We start from the raw sequence: 19,428 nt of genomic DNA, 5'->3' as shown, positions 1-19,428 counted from the left end.
AATAGTAGGCACTCAATAAATATGTGTTGAATGAGTGAATTCCTTGCCTCACATTTCCATTTTGTGTTCTGACATTTTTGCCTTGCAGAGAAGTTGTCACATTCAACCATTTCCTGGAAGCGGCAGCTGAGAAGGAGGTTCAAGGGAAAGCCCGGCTCCAGGACTTTATTGAGAATCTGTTACAGCGGGTAGAACTGGCGGAGAAGCAGCTCGAGTACTATCAGAGCCAACAGGCCTCTGGCTTTGGCCATGATCTCAGCGGGCATGTGGTGAGTCACCCCGGGCCAGCCACCAAGTGTAAGGTCCCTGTGGTTGGTGAGAATGGTCTGAGGACAGAGAAAAGGGAGCTGGGTGACTTGCAGGGACTCTCTAGACATCATTTGAGAGCACTGCCTGGGCCATGCCTGTATTGTGGAAATGTTACTGGGGAGTCCAGGACGCCTGGAAATAAGGTAAATGCTGCATGTGCCGTTTCCAGTCCCTCTTCACCCTCCCACTCCACATCATGCTGAGTTGGTAGAAATATATATATTTTAAATTTGTAAAATAGAAGAGTTTGAAGTATCCAAAGAAATCATTCATTCCAATTTTGATGTTCAAGTAGCTCAGAAGTTATTATCATGTTTTGGAGCTCTTCGAGAATCTTACGAAATTCAGTAAAGTAAGATCAAACCATATACACATTTTTTTTCTTAATAGGGGGGCAAGCACTGTTCAACAGTCTCTATAGGTTGAAATTCTTCATATAGATTTTCAAAAACACTGAAAGATTCACAGGTGATAGTTGTAGGGTAGATTCCTGCGTACAGTTTTGCATATAGTTTCAGGAGTTTAAGAAACTCCTAAAGCCCAGATGAGATCCCTGGATGTGGATAAAGATCCAGGTTCTCATAAGTGGCTTGATCAGGATTCCCTTGGTCTTGTTGGAGGGCGGAGGGAGGTACAAATAACCATACTCTAGGTCGGCAGGGGGCGGGGGTGGGTGGTCATATTTGCCCTCTCTACGGTTTCCTACAACAAAGCCAAGGAAATATTTTGGATACCCCTAAGCGGTTTATTTATAACATTTTCATTACTTATTGAACTTTATTTATGCTTACCTCCTTCCTAGCAGATTTAAAAATAGTTTTGTTTTGTTTTTTTTTTACTGCTTCCACCCTGCAGCAAATGGGCTCTATTATAAGGAAAAGAAAAATAGGCAACATTTATGCTGATCAAAAGATTAGCAAGGTTGCTATTGGTTGATTTAAAAGTTTACTTAGAGCTTTCTGGAAGCCAGGGTGAAAAGGCAACATGATTAAATAAGAAAACTAATTGTCCAGAAGAAGGAATGAAATGAAAGGCAGGTGGATACAAGAAGGAACAGCAGAGAGGAAGGGAGGAAGGATGGAAAGAAATGAAGAAATCCTACATGGTGCTTGTTGTAATCATGTACACTTGGCCTTAGCGCAGCTCAGTGATATAAGCCCCAGAACTTTCCAGAACAAAAAGAGACTGGAAGGAAGTGTGTTACATCTGTGAGGTTTCAGGAACTATATTCAAAGAAGTCTCATCCATGTAACATATTTATTATTTTCTGGGTGGATGTCTGTGGTCTTTTACGTGAAATGCTTTTGAGGGGGAAGTCACACCACACTTTGATCCCTCTCTGTCTCCTCCTTGGGAAACCATGAGAGTATCTAGCCTTCACTAGCTGTGGCTGGAGGGACTATCTGAGCCTCTTTCTGCCGTCTTCTTTCATCCTGCCCTCTTAAGAGAGGGTTGGGGCATGAGGTTATGGTGCCCAGATGTGAGGTGAAAAGGCCTGAAAATGCCTGGCTTCCGGTTTATTCTTACTCTGCTTCTGACTGGGCAAGATAGTTAGTCTTCCTGGGCCTATATTTCTTCTGTAAAATGAAGGGGTTGGATTCAGTGCTTTCCAAGTTGTTTTGGCCTCTTATGTGAGCATCACCTGACTTTAATGGCTAGGAATTCTAAAATTAAAATGTAGCATTGACACTTTCATATTTAGAATTATAAGTCATCCAGAGCTAAGAAATGTATGAAATCTTCTGATACTCAGCCAAGAGGAATCTCAAAGAGAGAAAACAATGGAAGGCAAGGAGGAAGAAAGGAAGCCCATTCATTCTCTCTTTTAAAATTGTTTTTGCTCACCTCTTTTGCTTAGTTTATTTTTTTGGCTTGAAAGTTGAACATTTTTTAAAGAGACATAGCCAGTCATTATTTCTCATCATGCCAAATAATGTAATCAAAAGTTGGGTAGCATTTTGGCTCTTCTAGATAGATATGTACATGCAAAATTATATCCAGTTGTGTCGCTTTACAATGTGACACATTCTGAGAAATGTGTGGTTGGGCAATTTTGTCACTGTGTGAACATCATAGAGTGTATTTACACAAACCTGCATGGTATAGCCTACCACATGCCTAGGCTATATGGTATATGGCCTATTACTCCCAGGCTATAAACCTGTACAGCATGTTACTGTACTGAATACTGTAGGTGATTGGAACACAATGATAAGTATTTATGTATCTAAACAGATAGAGAAGAAGAGAAGGTACAGTAAAAATATGATATTAAAAAAGGTAAGAAATAGTATAGCTGTATAGGGCATTTACCATGAATGGAGCTTGCAGGATTGGAATTTGCTCTGGGTGAGTCAGTGAGTGTCTGGTGAGTGAATGTGACATTACTGTACACTACTGTAGACTTTTTGAACACTGTACACTTAGGCTACACTAAATTTGTTTAAAACTTTTCTCTCAATAATAAATTAACCTTAGCTTACTGTAACTTTTTTACCTTATAGACTTTTAAATTATTTTTTAACCTTTTGACTCTTTTGTAATAACAGCTTACAACAGAAACATTATATAGAAGTACAACAATATTTTCTTTTTTAAATTTTTTTTAATTTTTAATTTTTGATTTGCATTGGTTTTGGGGGAACAGGTGGTATTTGGTTACATGAATAAGTTCTTTAGTGGTGATTACTGAGATTTTGGTGCACCCATCACCCAAGTGGTGTATACTGTACCCAGTTTGTAGTCTTTTATCTCTCATACCCCTCCCATCCTTTTCTCCTCCACCCCCTCCCCCGAGTCCTCAAAGTCCATTGTATCATTCTTAAGCCTTTGCATTCTCATAGCTTAGCTCCCACTTATGAGTGAGAACATACGATGTTTGGTTTTCCATTCCTGAGTTACTTCACTTAGAATAATGGTCTCCAGTTCCATCCACGTTGCTGAGAATGTCATTATTTCTTTCCTTTTTATGGCTGAGTGATATTCCACGGTATATATAAACCACAATTTCTTTATCCACTCGTTGATTAATGGGCATGGGCATTTGGGCTGGTTCAGTATTTTTTCAATTGCAAATTGTCCTGCTGTAAATGTGTATGCAATTATGTTTTTCATGTAATGACTTCTTTTCCTCTGGGTAGATACCCAGTAGTGGGATTGCTGGATCAAAGGGTAGTTCTACTTTTAGTTCTTTAAGAAATCTCCACACTGTTTTCCATAGTGGTTGTACTAGTTTACATTCCCACCAGCAGTATAAAAGTGTTCGTTGCCTTTTCGCCACATCTCTGCCAACGTCTATTTAAAAACTTTTTTATTATGGCCATTCTTGCAGGAGCAAGGTGGTATCACATTGTGGTTTTGATTTACATTTCCCTGATCATTAGTAATGTTGAGCATTTTTTCATATGTTTGTTGGCCATTTGTATATCTTCTTTTGAGAATTGTCTATTCCTGTCCTTAGTCTACTTCTGATGGGATTGTTTTTTTCTTGCTAATTTGTTTGAGTTCCTTGTAGATTCTGGATATTAGTCGTTTATCAGATGTGTAAATTACGAAGATTTTCTCCCACTCTGTGGGTTGTCTGTATACTCTGCTGATTATTTCTTTTGCTGTGCAGAAGCTTTTTAGTTTAAGTCTCATCTATTTATCTTTGTTTTTGTTGCATTTGCTTTTGGGTTATTGGTCATGAAGTCTTTGCCTAAGCCATTGTCTAGAAGGGCTTTTCTGATGTTATCTTCTAGAATTTTTATGGTTTCAGGTCTTAGATTTAAGATCTTGATCCATCTTGAGTTGATTTTAGTATAAGGTGAGAGATGAAGATCCAGTTTCATCCTTCTACATGTGGCTTGCCAATTATGCCAGCATCATTTGTTGAATAGGTTGGCCTTTCCCCACTTTATGTTTCTGTTTGCCTTGTCGAAGATCAGTTGGCTGTAAGTATTTGGCTTTATTTCTGTGTTCTCTATTCTGTTCCATTGGTCTATGTGCCTTTTGTTTGTTTGTTTGTTTGTTTGTTTTTGAGATGGAGTCTTGCTCTGTTGCTAGGCTAGAGTGCAGTGGCATGATCTCGGCTCACTGCAACCTCCACCTCTCGGGTTCAAGTGATTCTCCTGCCTCAGCCTCCTGAGTAGCTGGGATTACAGGCACCTGCCACCACACCCAGCTAATTTTTTGTATTTTTAGTAGAGACGGGGTTTCACCATGTTGACCAGGCTGGTCTGGAACTCCTGACCTCAGGTGATCCGCCTGCCTTGGCCTCCCAAAGTGCTGGGATTACAGGCATGAGCCACCGCACCCGGCCCTATGTGCTTATTTTTATACCAGAGAAGTACAATAATATTTTCTTTATGTGCTTTATTCAATAAGCTTTTTTTCTGTTTTTACATTTTTTAATTTTTCTTTTAAGCTTTTTTTTTTGGTTAAAATCTAAGACACAAATACACACAGAGCCAGGATTATCAATATTCCTGTTCACATCTTGTCCCACTGGAAGGTCTTCAGAGGCTATAGCATGTATTGAGCTGTCATCTCCTATGGTCACAACACCTTCTTTTGGAATACTTCCTGAAGGACCTGCCTGAGGCTGTTTTACAGATAACATTTTATTTTTATGGAACAGGTACACTCTAAAATAGAAAGATTAAAAGTATAGTGTAGTAAATACACAAACCAGCAGCATAGTCATTTATTGTCATTATCAAGTATTATGCTCTGTACATAATTGTATGTGCTATACTTCTATGTGACTGGCAGCACAGTAGATTAGTTTACACCAGCATCACCACAAACAATTCATTGTGCTACGACATTATAACAGCTATGGTATCACTTGGTGATAGGAACTTTTCAGCTTTATTATAATATCATGGGAACACCCTTGTATATGCAGTCTGTCATTGACTGAAACATTGTTTTTTAGTACATGACTGTGTATATGTGTGTGCCACACACAAATGTACATATACATGTACATGCATGCATATACACACATAAATACATGCACAAAAATGTACACATACATATATACATACACAAATGGTGGGAAATTAATAAATATTTATGGTTGTACCTTCTGTATTCCAAATATGATATGATCTAGCTTCATGGACTTGCTCTGCTGAAGGAAAAATGGACTAATTCAAATAAAATAAAGTACAGTTAGAATATAGCAAGAAATTTAGAGACGAGAGCTGTGTATGAGTGGGGCATGATCAGGCTGTGGTGAGGGAACTGTTTGAGGGTTGGAGGGAGGATACGTTGCCCTAGGAAGACCAAGAATGAGGTATGTGATTTCTGAAAGGATTAGGCAGATGTGGTTTCCCCTTGTTTCCTTGTATAATACTCTAAACTCTGCTTTGAACCATAGTCAGCCACATTATGACATAGTCTGCAGACCCTGTAGACCATTTTTTCTTATAACAGTGTGTTTCATTGTCATACAGGTTGAGTATACTTTATCTGAAATGCTTGGGACCAGAAATGTTTCAGATTTTAGATTTTTTTAGAGTTTGAAATACTTGCATTCGGCTTACTGGTTCAGCATTCCTAATCCAAAATCAGAAATCCAAAATGCTCCAGTGTGAGTAGCTCCTTGGAGGGTCATGTTGGCTTTCAGAAAGTTTCACATTTTGGAGCTTTCGGATTTTGGGTGTTTGGGTTAGGGATATTCAGGCTGCGGTAGTTAGCGCTATGTAAAATTATATTCATTTGTTTAATCAGTAATTATGTTCCCCTCCTCACTGAGAGCAGTTTCCTCAGTACCAGTAAGTTCTGCACCCCAGTAAATATGTGTTAAATGAATTACTGCTAGTCCTGATTTAGCAACCTGCAGGACATAAATGCAACACTTAAAATAAGATTATCCAAGCTGTTCCATGACCTTCCATTTGAGCAGTTGTGTGAGTGATTTTGACAGATGGGATAGTAGGTCACTTTGTGTCTAATTCGGCAGCATTTTTCAGAGCATAAAGATAAAATATCTGAGTAAGCATATTATAGTTTTAGAAATCAGCCAGGTGAACAAGAACATAAATGCTCAAGGGAATTGAGGGAAAGATACAGATGCCAAAACATTATTTCAGCAAAGACACTAAATGTGAGGGGAAGGAGATTTTTCCATAGCACAGAAGATTCTTTAATGCTATAAGTCACCTTAGAAAGAAGCAACTTACATATCAGTCTAGGAATTTCACTGCTCTCTAGAGGTGGTAATGAGAAAAAGAGGGAAGAGAAGAGAGGGAGGGAACTAAGGTGGTTATAAGAAGGGAGATGAGGATCTACACTGTTTTTGTAGTGCAGCCTTAGTGGAGAGAGTGAGATCCGGGCTGGGGATGGTATTCCTCATTGTTCTAAAGGAGGGAGCTCAGGTGTGCAAGCAAGAAGGAGAGAGTGGGGAGTAGAGTCAGAATCTTCTGCTTATTCTGCAGTGCACTGGGGCAAGAAGCTGTCCTCGGTGTGGCTGAGGCTTCAGAAGCGTGGGTTTCTGGGCTCTCTATATCTTCACTAAGCTGGGCCAAAGATATTATTCAAAACTTTCTTTGTTAAAAGCATCTGAGTTATTCTTTGTCTCTATAGCCGCAGATACCCTGGGCAGATTTGGCACTTTGATGATATCCTGGGCACAGATTTGGCAGTTTGATGATATCAAAGATGTGGCTTCTTATTTTATAGGTGAATGTATATTACAGGCTGAGCATCCCTATTCCAAAAATCTGACACTCTTTTTTTTTTCGAGGCGGAATTTCACTCTTGTTGCCCAGGCTGGAGTGCAATGGCATGATCATGGCTCACTGCAACCTCTGCCTCCCTGGTTCAAGTGATTCTCCTGCCTCAGCCTCCCAAGTGGCTGGGATTACAGACACCTGCCACCATACCCGGCTAATTTTTTTTTTTTTTTTTTGTATTTTTAGTAGAGACGGGGGTTTCACCATATGGGCCAGGCTGGTCTTGAACTCCTGACTTCAGGTGATCTGCCCACATCGGCCTCCTTAAGTGCTGGGATTGTAGGTGTGAGCCACTGCGCCAGGCCAAATCTGACATTCTAAATGCTCCAAAATCCAAAACATTTTGAGTGCTCCAGGGTCATGCTCAAAGGAAATGCTCGTTGGAGCATTTCGGTTTTCATATCTCTGTATTAGGGTTGCTGAACTGGTAAGTAGAACGCAAATATTCTGAAATTCTAAATCTGAAGCACTTCTGGTCCCAAGCATTTTGGATAAGAGTTAGTCAAACCTGTACTTAGGTTGGCTTTTAGTACAAGGCTATTTATATTTTTCCAACCTGGGACCTTGATCAAAGGCACTTTTGATCCTCATCTTAACATCCTCCTCTCCCTAATCAAAAAGAAGACAAAAATGTTGGACTAGGAGAAAATGGAAGTAGGTAGATGGGCTAAGTGGGAAAAGGTTTTCCATCTGCCTGACGCCAAAGGGGCCAGGAGGAACAGTGGCCTCTTGTGTTCACGGGGCGGGGCAGAGGAAATTCTGTGGTGGCTGTGATGATAAGCCCCGGCCTCCACCCCAAACCTCATCATTTATAGGGTCCTTGGAGGAATTCTAGTCCAGCTATTGATTCCACTTAATTTATTATGTACGTACTTCTTTGTTCTTATATGTATGTACATGAACACATAGTTTTTAAGAATACAGTACAGAGTGAAGGCTTGCTCAGGCTTGGAGTCTGCTAACTTGGATTTGAAGCCCAGCCCGAACACTGGTAAAGCACTGAGGCTTTAAATCAGTTACTTAACTCTGCTGCCTTAGCTTCCATATCTGTAAAATTGGAATGATGATGCTTACCTCCTAGGGCTGCTGTGAGGGTTAATTCTGCCTGTTATGTGGTCAGTATTTGATCTGGTGTGTGACATCTAGACATGCACAATTTATAGTACCTTTATATGTGTGAGCTTCATGACCCATCTTTACTCATCTTTGTCATGCATTTCCCTCTTGGTAAGACACAGTAAAGTCCTTTCATTTCTTGAGGTCCCAGCAGGACCCATTAGTGACATTCATAGTCACTAAAGTTGGAGTTCTAAAAACATTTTGAAGTCAGAGATCACTTTGAATATGTGATAACACTGTTAGCCTTTTTCTCAGGGACAGAAGCATACACACACATGTATTTGTTCTCTCTCTCTCTCTCTCTCAATTTAGCATAAAATTCCAAAGAGCAGTATGTATACAAATGTATGCAACAAATCATTAAACTGCCACTTACATACATACAAACGGTAAAGTGAACACATTTTGTTATGCTCTAATAATTAAAAAAAAAATGAGGAAAGATTTAAAGGAAGAAAAACCTTGTTTATTTTTATAATTTATACATTGACTGAAGTTCACTGAAGGAGCCCAGCTGAGAAATACTTATTGGTGATGGTGGGGTAGAGAAAGTTGATGCCAGTGCCTTCGGTTCCCCAGAAGCTACCAGCCTGGTGTTTGCCGGAGCCATCTGTCCCACCTTTTTTGTATGTTGCATAATCTTTGGGACCTCATGTGAGAACGGTGCCTTTTTCTGTTACAATTTACTAATCTGAAGCCAAACCCAGCCTGCATGAGCAGGCTCAAAATATTGCTGAGTTCTGATTGTGTCAAAAGACAGAACACAAGAATCCTATCTTGTCTCCTCATGACATGAGCCTCTTTTTTTTTTAAGGAACCTCATTTGTGGCTTGCTGCAGACGGAATAATGCAGGCAGTGATCCTGTTAGGCTGAGCTTGGGTTTTCAGATTATTTCAGTACAGCAGGGACACATGTCTTGGCCACACTGGCCCAAATACCAAGGTGGCCTTTTCTCCATATTTTATTTGTCGTTTCTCTTCTGTTGGTCTGCCTGATAATGTGACACCACTTATTCTAGTGAAAGCCACATGAGGAAGATCAGGATGCAGAGGATGGAAATATACTGCCTATACACTGAATGGTGACATCTCTATCACAAAATGATAATTATCAATTTATTCTGCAGATGAGAATATACCAAGCCCAGCCACAAAAGTGCATGCAGATATTTTATTGCATGAGTTATTAGGAGTGGGAAATCATCTCAATGATAGACAGCCTCAGGGACAGCTGTGGGGTTGTTCTTCATTTTCTCTCATTTTAGGAATGATGTATTATAGGCAAGAAAGCTTTTATGTCAATGTTCCCCTTAGTTGATACATTGTGACTGGCCACAGCTATAGATTAGCTGCAAATATAGCCTGAATCAATCAAGAAATCATGGCAGATCATTTCAGGTTTTCACATTTTATGTATTTATTTTATTTCAATGGTTTTGGGGGGAACAGGTGGTGTTTGGTTACATGAATAAATTCTTCAGTGGTGATTTCTGAGATTTTGGTCCACCCATCACGTGAGCAGTGTACATTATACCAATATGTTGTCTTTTATCCGTCACCCCATTCCTTAAAGAACTAAAAGTAGAACTACTGTTCGATCCAGCAATCCCACTACTGGGAATCTAACCAAAGGAAAAGAAGTAAATTATATGAGAAAGACACATGCACACACATGTTTATAGCAGCACAATTTGCAACTGCAAAAATATGGAATCAGCCTAAGTGCCTGTCAGCCAACGAGTGGATAAAGAAAATGTGGTATATGTGAACCATGGAATACTACTCAGCCATAAAATGGAATGAAATAATGGTCTTTGCAGCAACTTGGATGGAGCTGGAGGCCATTATTCTAAGTGAAGTAACTCAGGAATGGAAAACCAAGTATCTTATGTTCTTATTTATAAGTGAGAACTAAGCTATGAGGATGCAAAGGCATTCCAGTATTTGGAAACATATTTCTTCAAATGTTGCTCTACTGGGAGGCTCTTTTGCGTGTTTGAGATTTTTGAGATCTGCTGACATAGACTTCTCAGAAATCTCAGAACAAGTGCCCACAGAGGCTCCTGGAGTAAGCAAGCAAAGGCTGAGCATGAGATGTTCTTGTTCACTGATACAATGGATGGTGCTGCAGGTCATGCTACCAGTAGCAGTCACTGACTCCCTTAATGGGAATGCAGTTTTTAGAAAGTATAAGAAACATTTTAAAAACCAAATCCAGTCCTCAAATGCAGTAACATTTTTTCTTATTTGTTTTCCTTCAGCTTACAGACATCTCCTCAAATAGGAAGCCTAAATGCCTGTATGTATGTATTTTTATACTTGGGCCATTTGATAATGTTTGTATTGTAAGTTTTCCTGTTGCATTTTATATGAGATCATATCTATTTTATATGATATCTATATTATAAATGGCTTTGACAGGCTTAAGTGAAAACTGACCTGCATGTATACCTAACTTTGTGAAAAGTTGGTGTGACCTTTCAATATCCTACTAGTCTATTAGTATATGCCACTATGATGGTACTGGAGGAATATTTTTAGAGTATTATATAGTATAACTTTCTCTTATTGAGGTATAGTGTGGTCACAATAACTCTGTAGTACTATTAATGTAGTTCATGTACTACATTGTTTATGTAAATTCATCCTGGCAGTCATATGCTTTACAACATCTATGCGGTGAATTTGTCTGAGTCTGCTAGTCGTCACTTAACAAGTCAAGAGACATGAGTTCTGGTCCCATCTTCTCCATAGACCAACTGTCTGTATTATTCTGGGTAGTCATTAACATTTTCTGTACCTCAGTCTTATCACTGTAAATAGGACTAGTAATATCTCCCTGGGAATTTAGTACCATGTGATCATTTCATGGAGACCACAGGAATTTTTGGAAGAAAAATACTCATATTATGATTTGCCTTTGTGGTAGCCTTATCACCACTGTAGCATGTAGGAGAGATTGTGCCATGAGTAGTTACTCTTTTAAGGTTTTAAAGAAATCTTTCTTTCTGCTCATCTCTTCTCCACTCCCCCTCCACCCAATCCTCTGTAGAAGCCGAGGGCACCCGCATTCGGTGTGTAACCACTCTGATCTCAAGGCCCATTTCCACCCAAAGGGAAGGAACCACCTGAAAAAGGCCAAGGATGACAGAGCCAGCATGCAGCCTGCCAAGGCCATTCACGAACAGGCCGAGTCCTCAAGAGACCTCTGCAGACCTCCGAAGAAAGGGGAGCTCCTGGGGTTTGGCCGCAAAGGCAACATCAGGCCCAAAATGGCTAAAAAAAAGCCAACAGCCATTGTGAACATCATCTAAAAGGGTGGGTGGTGCTGGACCAATGATCGCTGGGCTTTGGGGAACGTTGTTCCAGGGGCCAACAGTAATGTCTTTCTGGAAACATTCCATGGTAAGACACATTGGAAAAGCCAAGGGCATAACACAGGCAAGCACCTCGATTAGCCAGAGCTTAGCAAATGGGAATCTTAGTGAACCAGAATTTTATTAAAGCCCCCTTTTAGAAGCTTGCAAATTACAGAAAGAATAAAAAAAAAAATCAATCTTAAAGCTCTAACTTCTAAAGTGACTGGCCCAGTCTCCAGTAATCTTGGCATCTGGGCGTCTGTGCAGTGGTCGTTAATTTTCAGGACCAAGGCCACACAAAATGTCAGGCCTAGGGAGAAAATTCATCTGTGCCTACTGCTCTCCAAAGCGTGAGGCAAGGAATGGGAGTGTAAAGTTCTGTTAATAGCAGTAAAATGAAGATATTTGTGTTTGTGTATAACCTTCCCCTCAGCTAATTTGAAAGCCTACAAAATAAGGATTCCCATTCCCCGAGTATTCTGGTTAATCAAGATTTCAATTTCTGGGTTGCTCAAGGGACTCGTTCAGTCAGACTTCAGTTCTCATTCCGACAGAGTGTCTTTCAGTTTGTTTGATTGAGGTTTTTTGGTGGCCTAGATGCATGTTTATTCAGATTTTGGTACACCTCTGCCGTCTTCTTTGGCTGAGTATTCTGCACCCACAGACCACGCTGCCAGCCTCTATCTTAATAGCTGCTTCTGTGGATATGGCTGGGGAGCGAAGTAAAACCCTCTTTTGATTAGCACCCAGCATGGGCTCAGCGACTAGGTGGTTGGAATGACAGTGGACTGCACGTTTGGTGCATCGTGACCATCTGGAAGCACTGCGGGTGTCACCAAGCCCTTTCCTAAGACCTGCTTCTCGGACAGTGTCAGTGGCCCTCTCTCGCTTTGCTATGGGCATGACTTTCTCTTCGCTGGCTTAACTTTTCCACTGGGTGGTTCACTTCGCCTCCTGCTGCTTCTGTGCCCTGTTAAGGCTTCAGGTATCTTTCAACCAAGTATCTGGAGTGTTCACTGTATGTTGCATTCTAAAGTAACTTCTGAAATAAACAATGCATGTAGGAGCCAGAATCTGACACTGTCTTCCCCTCCTTCCCTCCCTAAAATGGCTTTTGTTTCCACAAAGAGCTGTTAAGAAGTTCCTGCTGTATGATTTTCCTCAAGAATGAATTTCCATGTTATTTTTTCCTTAAATTTAGCAATATCATCAGGTCTCATGCAGAGTTTATAAGTGCTGACATTCTTCTGAAAACAGGAATAATTTTGTCCACAAATATATACATATATACATATATATAACACATACAAAATATATATGTTAAGTATATTAATAATTTATTTTTAAATACTCATGGAGAAAGTGTGTGTTTGTGGTGGGTGGTTTTTAAACTATATATGTTTGTTCATGTAAACTGAATTCTCTTATGTAAAAAATCAAAACTGTAATGTGATTAACATTGGCAGAATTATGATTGTTATTGCAATAAGCATCAAATTAGCAGCGCATTAAAAATAGGAAATAAAGCAGTTGCTTAAAATGCCAGTCAATTGAAAAGTGTAACTTATCATTATACAAACATTTTGAACCTGTCATAATGAAAATGTTCTTGAATCTTCACTTTGACTTTCGGTTTATGGGGGGTAGATCATTCATGTGATATATAAGCAGCTATCAAGTGGGGAAAAACATTGCTGTGAATATCACTGTTTAGGCTAACATTGTAAAAATTGTAATGTTATAATTATTATTTATTTGGAGAATTAACTTCCCCCTCTAAAGTTATTTATTATTGATGCTTATACCATGATTGCATTTTAGCCTTTTACATACTAAAAACATGACTTGTTAGTTGTATTGCATGCTCTTTGTCCCGTAATGTGTGTGCAATGACAACTTGTTTCTGTTTTATTTAAAGTAACTGACATTTCGGATTTTCATCTAACATACCTAGAGGGCATGGCAACTCTCTTTGACAGTGGTACCCCCATGATCTTCAGAAAGTACCATAATGTCATCCTACTCTACATTTCACAAGACAAATTATTTTGAGATTTATTATATTAAAATTTTTTTTAAGTTCTCACTAAATTTTGACCCCCATATAAAGAAATGTGTTATGTATGTTGTGCCTCCTTAGAGACATAAATTTAGTGTCAAAACATGGGAGATGGCTTACACAGAAGCATACTCCACTTAACACACCATGGCCTGAGCTAAGTACCATGTCCTGTTTGTGTCTTATTTTTAAATATTTTCTTTGTCCACATGGGCAGTTGACAGAGTTAAGGCGGTTGCTTTTTTGAAGAAATCGCCAAAGTTTCTGGGAAACTATGTTCAAGGTTAAACTGGAGAGTAGATTTAATTTTATTTGTCTTGTAGGGAAGAAATCTTCCTTTGAACTGTTTTTCTTGCTTTTTCCCTTTTTCTCAAACTAGGTTGCAGATTCTTATCTGCAAGGTTCAAGTTGCTTAGACACTGTTTTCCAGTATTCTGCAGGGCCAGTCAGTTGTACAGAAGTTGGAATATTCTGTTCCAGAATTAAAGAAGTTTTTAGATTATGAAATATTATGATAATAAAGCTATATTTCTGACTAATGTGTTGATATGTTTTGTCTAGTTGGAGTGTTTTTTGGGGAGCCAAGTATGTTGATCCACTAACAGGAAACAAAATGGTCCTTCATGAATAAGCTGTTCATCATACATATTATCACCAGGATCTTGTGTACCTATAGGTTTTCTTAACTTAGCTAGATCATTTTTGTTCATCATAATTCCTATATCTAAAGGTTATTTTTACATATGTTCACACTGAGACAGCTTCATTAAAAGCCCATTTGGCACTTTTCCCCATCTTCCTCCACAACCATGAGTAATTTTCCTACACTGTATTTTTAAACTTGTCAGCTCTTAGCAATTCATAAACAGATCTCACAGTATATATCCCAGCCTGTATATGCTATACATCCAAGACATTGCAAAGCCCAGAGAGTGATCAGAATAGATAACAGAGAGAAGTATGTGACTGGTGGAATTAGCCATTGTTCTTTTAAGAACCATGAAGTCAGGAAAATGTAGGGGACTCCATTTGTTTAGGAGCTGTGAGAGTTATTCAGGAGGTGACCTTAGTCTGCACTTACAGTTGACCCTTGAACAGTGCAAGGGTTAGGGACACCGACTCCTGCATAATTCAAAATATATGAGTAACTTTTGACTGCTCAAAAACTTAACTACTGATAGCCTACTGTTGACCAGAAGCCATACTGACAACATAGTTAACACGTATTTTGTATGTTAAATGTATGATCTACTGTATTCTTATAATCAAACTAGAGAAAGAACATGTTAGTAAGAAAATCATAAGGAAGAGAAGATACAGTTATATTCATTAAGTGGAAGTGGATCATCATAGAGGTCTTCATTCTCATTGTCTTCACGTTGGGGGTGCTGAGGAGGAAGAGGAGGAGGAAGGGTGTGTCTTGCTACCTTTGGTGGCAGAAGAAATCAGGATAGAACTGGACCTGCCGGGCGTGGTGGCTCACGCCTGTAATCCCAGCACTTTGGGAGGCCGAGGTGGGCAGATCACGAGGTGAGGAGATCGAGACCATCCTGGCTAACATGGTGAAACCCTGTCTCTACTAAAAATACAAAAAATTAGCCGGGCACAGTGGCGGGCGCCTGTAGACCCAGCTACTCGGGAGGCTGAGGCAGCAGAATGGCGTGAACCCGGGAAGCGGAGCTTGCAATGAGCTGAGATCGCGCCACTGCACTCCAGCCTGGGTGACAGAGTGAGACTCCGTCTCAAAAAAAAAAGAAAAAAAAAAAAGAACTGGACCCACTCAGTTCAAACCTGTATCGTTCAAGAGTCAACTGTAGTTATGTCAAGGTTAATGGGTTCCCCAGGTTACGGTGTTTTTGAGAAATAGCGGTGACATTCCCGATTATCTCAGTTTATTAGAAAATATAAATCCCAGTATCTTGATTCTGCTCAATCTGGATCCTTCAGAAGTGAATTCCAGGGGTGGCATGCCTGCATGATTCCAAAAAGAAGCCCCGGAGCAATTTCAGATGTTTCAATGATGGAGAGCTTTAGAAATTGAATTCCTTTTTGTGGAATTAAGTAAATTTTTTCTTTTGTGTTCCTTTTTTTTGTTCATGTTCTGGGTCAGAACACATCTGAAATTTTCATTTAAGAAAAGAGTATTCGAACTGTAGCACTATGTTAAATTTACTCTGGAGTTTCAGCTATTATTCCAGGATGGAAAAGAGTTTTTCCAGTAGAGGAACCTCACATATAGGCAGGCTAGATTCTCCTTCCCACCCTGTAATGGGGACATTGATACGTTTTGCATATGTGGAGGTAGATGCCTAGGATGGTAAATGAGAACTTTGTTACCAATGTCCTGTGAGAAGAGGAGAGATGATTGCTGCCCTTAAGTACCTGAGGTGTTATCACATAGAAAAATACATATTTTGTGTGGCTGCAAAAGATATTACTGAAATCTGTGAGAGAAAGTTCTGAGGAAGCAGATGTCAAATCACTAAATGTAAAATTTCTAAGCACAACGGAATAGGTCACCTAGTTAAAAAGCGAGCTCCCTGTCTCTGAGCTACTATTTCCTTTGAGTACTACTTTTCTCTTAGCGACTCCTTTTCTCAGCCATTGTTCTTTTAAGAACCATGAAATCAGGAAAATTTAGGGGACTCCATTTGTTTAGGAGCTGTGAGAGTTATTCGAGAGGTGACCTTAGTCTGCCCTTATAGTTGACCCTTGAACAGTGCAAGGGTTAGGGACACCGACTCCTGCGTAATTCAAAATCCATGAGTAACTTTTGATTGGGATTCTACATTGGGTTGGGAATTAGGCTGGGTTCTTCCAAAAATACTTGTACCCTGGGATTCTATTGTTTTATATATATACTGATGTTACATTAATGTAAATGTTGGCCACACAAAACTTAGTATTGACATGGTAACTTGATTTTGGAGATTTTATTTCACTGACTTGGGCTTTGCAAAGTTTGTAAACTTTGTCAGGTTACAAAGATAACACGCACCCATATTTATCCTTACAGAATCCTTTTGAAGCAAGTAGGGCTGAGGAGGTACAATTTTCTACTCATAGCAGGTGGAGAAACAGCAGTTGGGGAAACAGGAGATGTACATCTTGTACTATTACCTCAGCATGATGTGCTTGTTGGAACGGAAGCATCTCATCTCCCTGAATGTGATTTCAGTGTTTAAAGAGAAGGTACATTTTTTGTTACAACATGGCTCCTGAGTGCAAGCCAGGAACCTCATCTGGTGTTCAGTTAAATCAACAGCAGTTCTTTCCAGCACTGGAAGATAAATTGGCAATGTTGGACTTAGAAATTGTGTGTGTCATGTCAGGCTCCAGCATCGTGCCTTCTTCAGGCATTTTCCAGGTAGTTTTGATTATTCTTCAGCTTTTGCCTTTCTTATGAATATACTTAAGACGGTGACATCATCACATTTTGCAATGAGAGGGGGGCTTATGATGGCTTGAAAGGGTTTCCAGGGCCCAGGAACGCCTCTGTGACAGAGCTTGAGTGAGAAAAAGAAATTGTCCTTCTACATCTCAGCCAATGCTCCTTCACCGTGTTCTGCCTCCTCCTTGACAAAACTCCAAAAAATGATCCTATATGCATTTGTTGATTACATAAGTTTCTCAGTGTCCTAAAATTCTGTTTAACATTTATGATCGGTTATTGCACCTATGCAAGCCACTGTGGGGTTTATAGATGTTGCCACTCTGTAAGCTCCAGACTCCTGCCACCCCTTAGAGATGAGGACCCCAACTTGCCAAGGAATTTCAAAGTCTCAGATTGAAGTCTGTTAGATTTTAGTGCATATTGCTGTGGACATTTCACATTGGTCGTTTGCTGACTAACAAGTGGCGTTGTTCACTTTGGTTGAGTATATCATAGAGAAACAGAAAGATGGTTTTATATCTCAACCTCTCCTCTTTCCAAGCCCTAATTATTTGTTCAAGAGTGAACCCCACTTCCCCATTCTCAGGAATGTACTTTATTTTTATCTTTAAGTGTGCCTGGAGCTTGAAATTATAGCTAACACTTCTCATGTAGTCCTAAACACAGAGATCTGGTAGAGGGAACCAAGATTCTTAAAGGGTAAGGGATACCCGAGGAGCTTAGAGTGGGTAAGGGCAAATGGAGTGGACACACAGTTAATTATTGGGACGAAGATCAAAGCTTTGAATTTGCCCTGCATGCCCTGGCTGTGGCCTGCCTCTCCACTCCAGCCAGCACCAGACCTCTTGCTCCTTTCCAGCCACTGCCTTCCTTTCAGAGTATTGCAGATACCCTACTTTCTCCACGCACTGCTTCCCTGACATGTTGTGTTTTCTGCCTGGAATGGCCCTCTCTTTCTTTTTCATCTAGTTAATTTCTGTTCAGCCTTCAGATTTGAGATCAATTGTCACTTCCCCAAGGCAGCTTCCTAACTCTCAGAATACCATATACCTATTCCTTGTAGGACTGATTCTAGGTGCCCCTTTATAATATTTAATGGTGTGACGACTTGACTCATATCTGTCTTCCCCACTGTCCTGTCGTTTCCATAACAAGGGGTCAAGTCTGTACCTTTTATCCCTAGTATGTCCCCAGTGCCAGATGCAGTACCCAGCATAGGGTGGGTCCTCAGTAAGGTATTTGTGGAGTATGGGAACATCGGTGGCCTCAGATATGCTAAAAAAGAAAACTACAATGAGAAAATGGACTTTCTTCCAGCTGGAGAGGATCAAAGGGAAGTAGTGTTTGCAGAATGAACAGGATTGGAGTTAGCAAAACAGAGCAGAGCATTTTAGGCAGTCTGAACGTGGTCATGGAGGTAGAAAGCATAGGACAAGTGAGCCCTGGGAAGTAACATAATTTTTCCTTGAATATCCATTTCTTGGCCAGTCAGTCTCCCATTTTAAGGGTAAGCCCCTCAGGTCTGCAGCTATCCTGTAGTGTTGTATCCCATTGTGAGAGAATTGTATCTACCCTGATGCTCTAGCACCCAGCACTGGGCCTGCCGCTGTGTAGGGATTCAGGAGATCCAGTGAGACAGCATCATTCCTGGAACCTGGGCAGGGGCTCAGCTTGCCAGAGCATCAAGTATCTCCAGCTCTAGGAAGAGAAAAACTACAACGGTATGGAACCAGGCAGAGCATTGGAGCACTCTGCTTCTGCTTCTAAGGGTTCTTCCAGCAAGGGCTGGAGCCCACAAACTGGCTGTCACTCCTCTTATTGAAGCCATTCCTACAAACTTTATAAAATTAATCAGAGAAGCATGGAGGGGAGAAACAAAAATAAACCAACCTGGCAGCACAGTCAGTGTTTGTTATGAGGTCAGCTTGCTCTCCGACCTACTTCCTCATAGTGCTTTGTGGCCTATTGCCCCAGAATCATGCAGACCCTGCTGTAAGACTAAAGCTCCCCTGAACTGCTGTATAGATAACAACTCAAACACTACAAAACGTTAAACTTTTCCTTTGAGATATTCCTTCAGGTCCTGTGTGCCAGTGAAACTACTGACACCTGCTTGCCTGAAGGACCCCACAAGAAGCTGACTCACTAAAGAATGCAGTTCCCACATCGCCTTTACCCTTCTTAGGAAAACTTTTGACTTTTGACCCTCACTGTCCCTGATCCCCTTAAAAACGCCAGCCCAGGAAAAATCAGGGAGATGGATTTGAGGGTCTCCTCTCCTCTCCTCACTCGGTGCCCTGTGATTGTTAAACTCTTTCTCTGCTGCAAACCCTGCTGCCTCAGTGTATTGCACTATTACTGTGTAGAAGGCATATGAACCTGTTGGTCCTAAAGCCTTATCAGTAGGTATTTTAGTACTCTCCTTCTTTTAGCCTGCATCTATGGTAAGATAGAAAATACATGGCA

The 19,428-nt window shown here is 40.3% G+C and overlaps 1 protein-coding gene across 3 annotated transcripts in view; it reads left to right on the top strand.

Moving 5' to 3' along the window:
• Positions 1-19,428, top strand: part of ZNF365 (zinc finger protein 365) — a 101,195-nt gene that overhangs the window by 14,121 nt on the left and 67,646 nt on the right. The window contains 3 exon segments of one of the 3 annotated variants that reach the window (NM_001132436.1): positions 89-269; positions 10,412-10,449; positions 11,203-14,103. In NM_001132436.1, coding sequence (NP_001125908.1) covers positions 89-269; positions 10,412-10,449; positions 11,203-11,464 — 481 coding nt within the window. In that variant the 3' untranslated portion in view covers positions 11,465-14,103. 3 annotated transcript variants of the gene reach the window in all.

This window comes from Pongo abelii, chromosome 8 (assembly GCF_028885655.2).
Source record: "Pongo abelii isolate AG06213 chromosome 8, NHGRI_mPonAbe1-v2.0_pri, whole genome shotgun sequence".
Taxonomy (NCBI): Eukaryota; Metazoa; Chordata; class Mammalia; order Primates; family Hominidae; genus Pongo; species Pongo abelii.
This window is presented reverse-complemented; position numbering and strand designations above follow the sequence as displayed.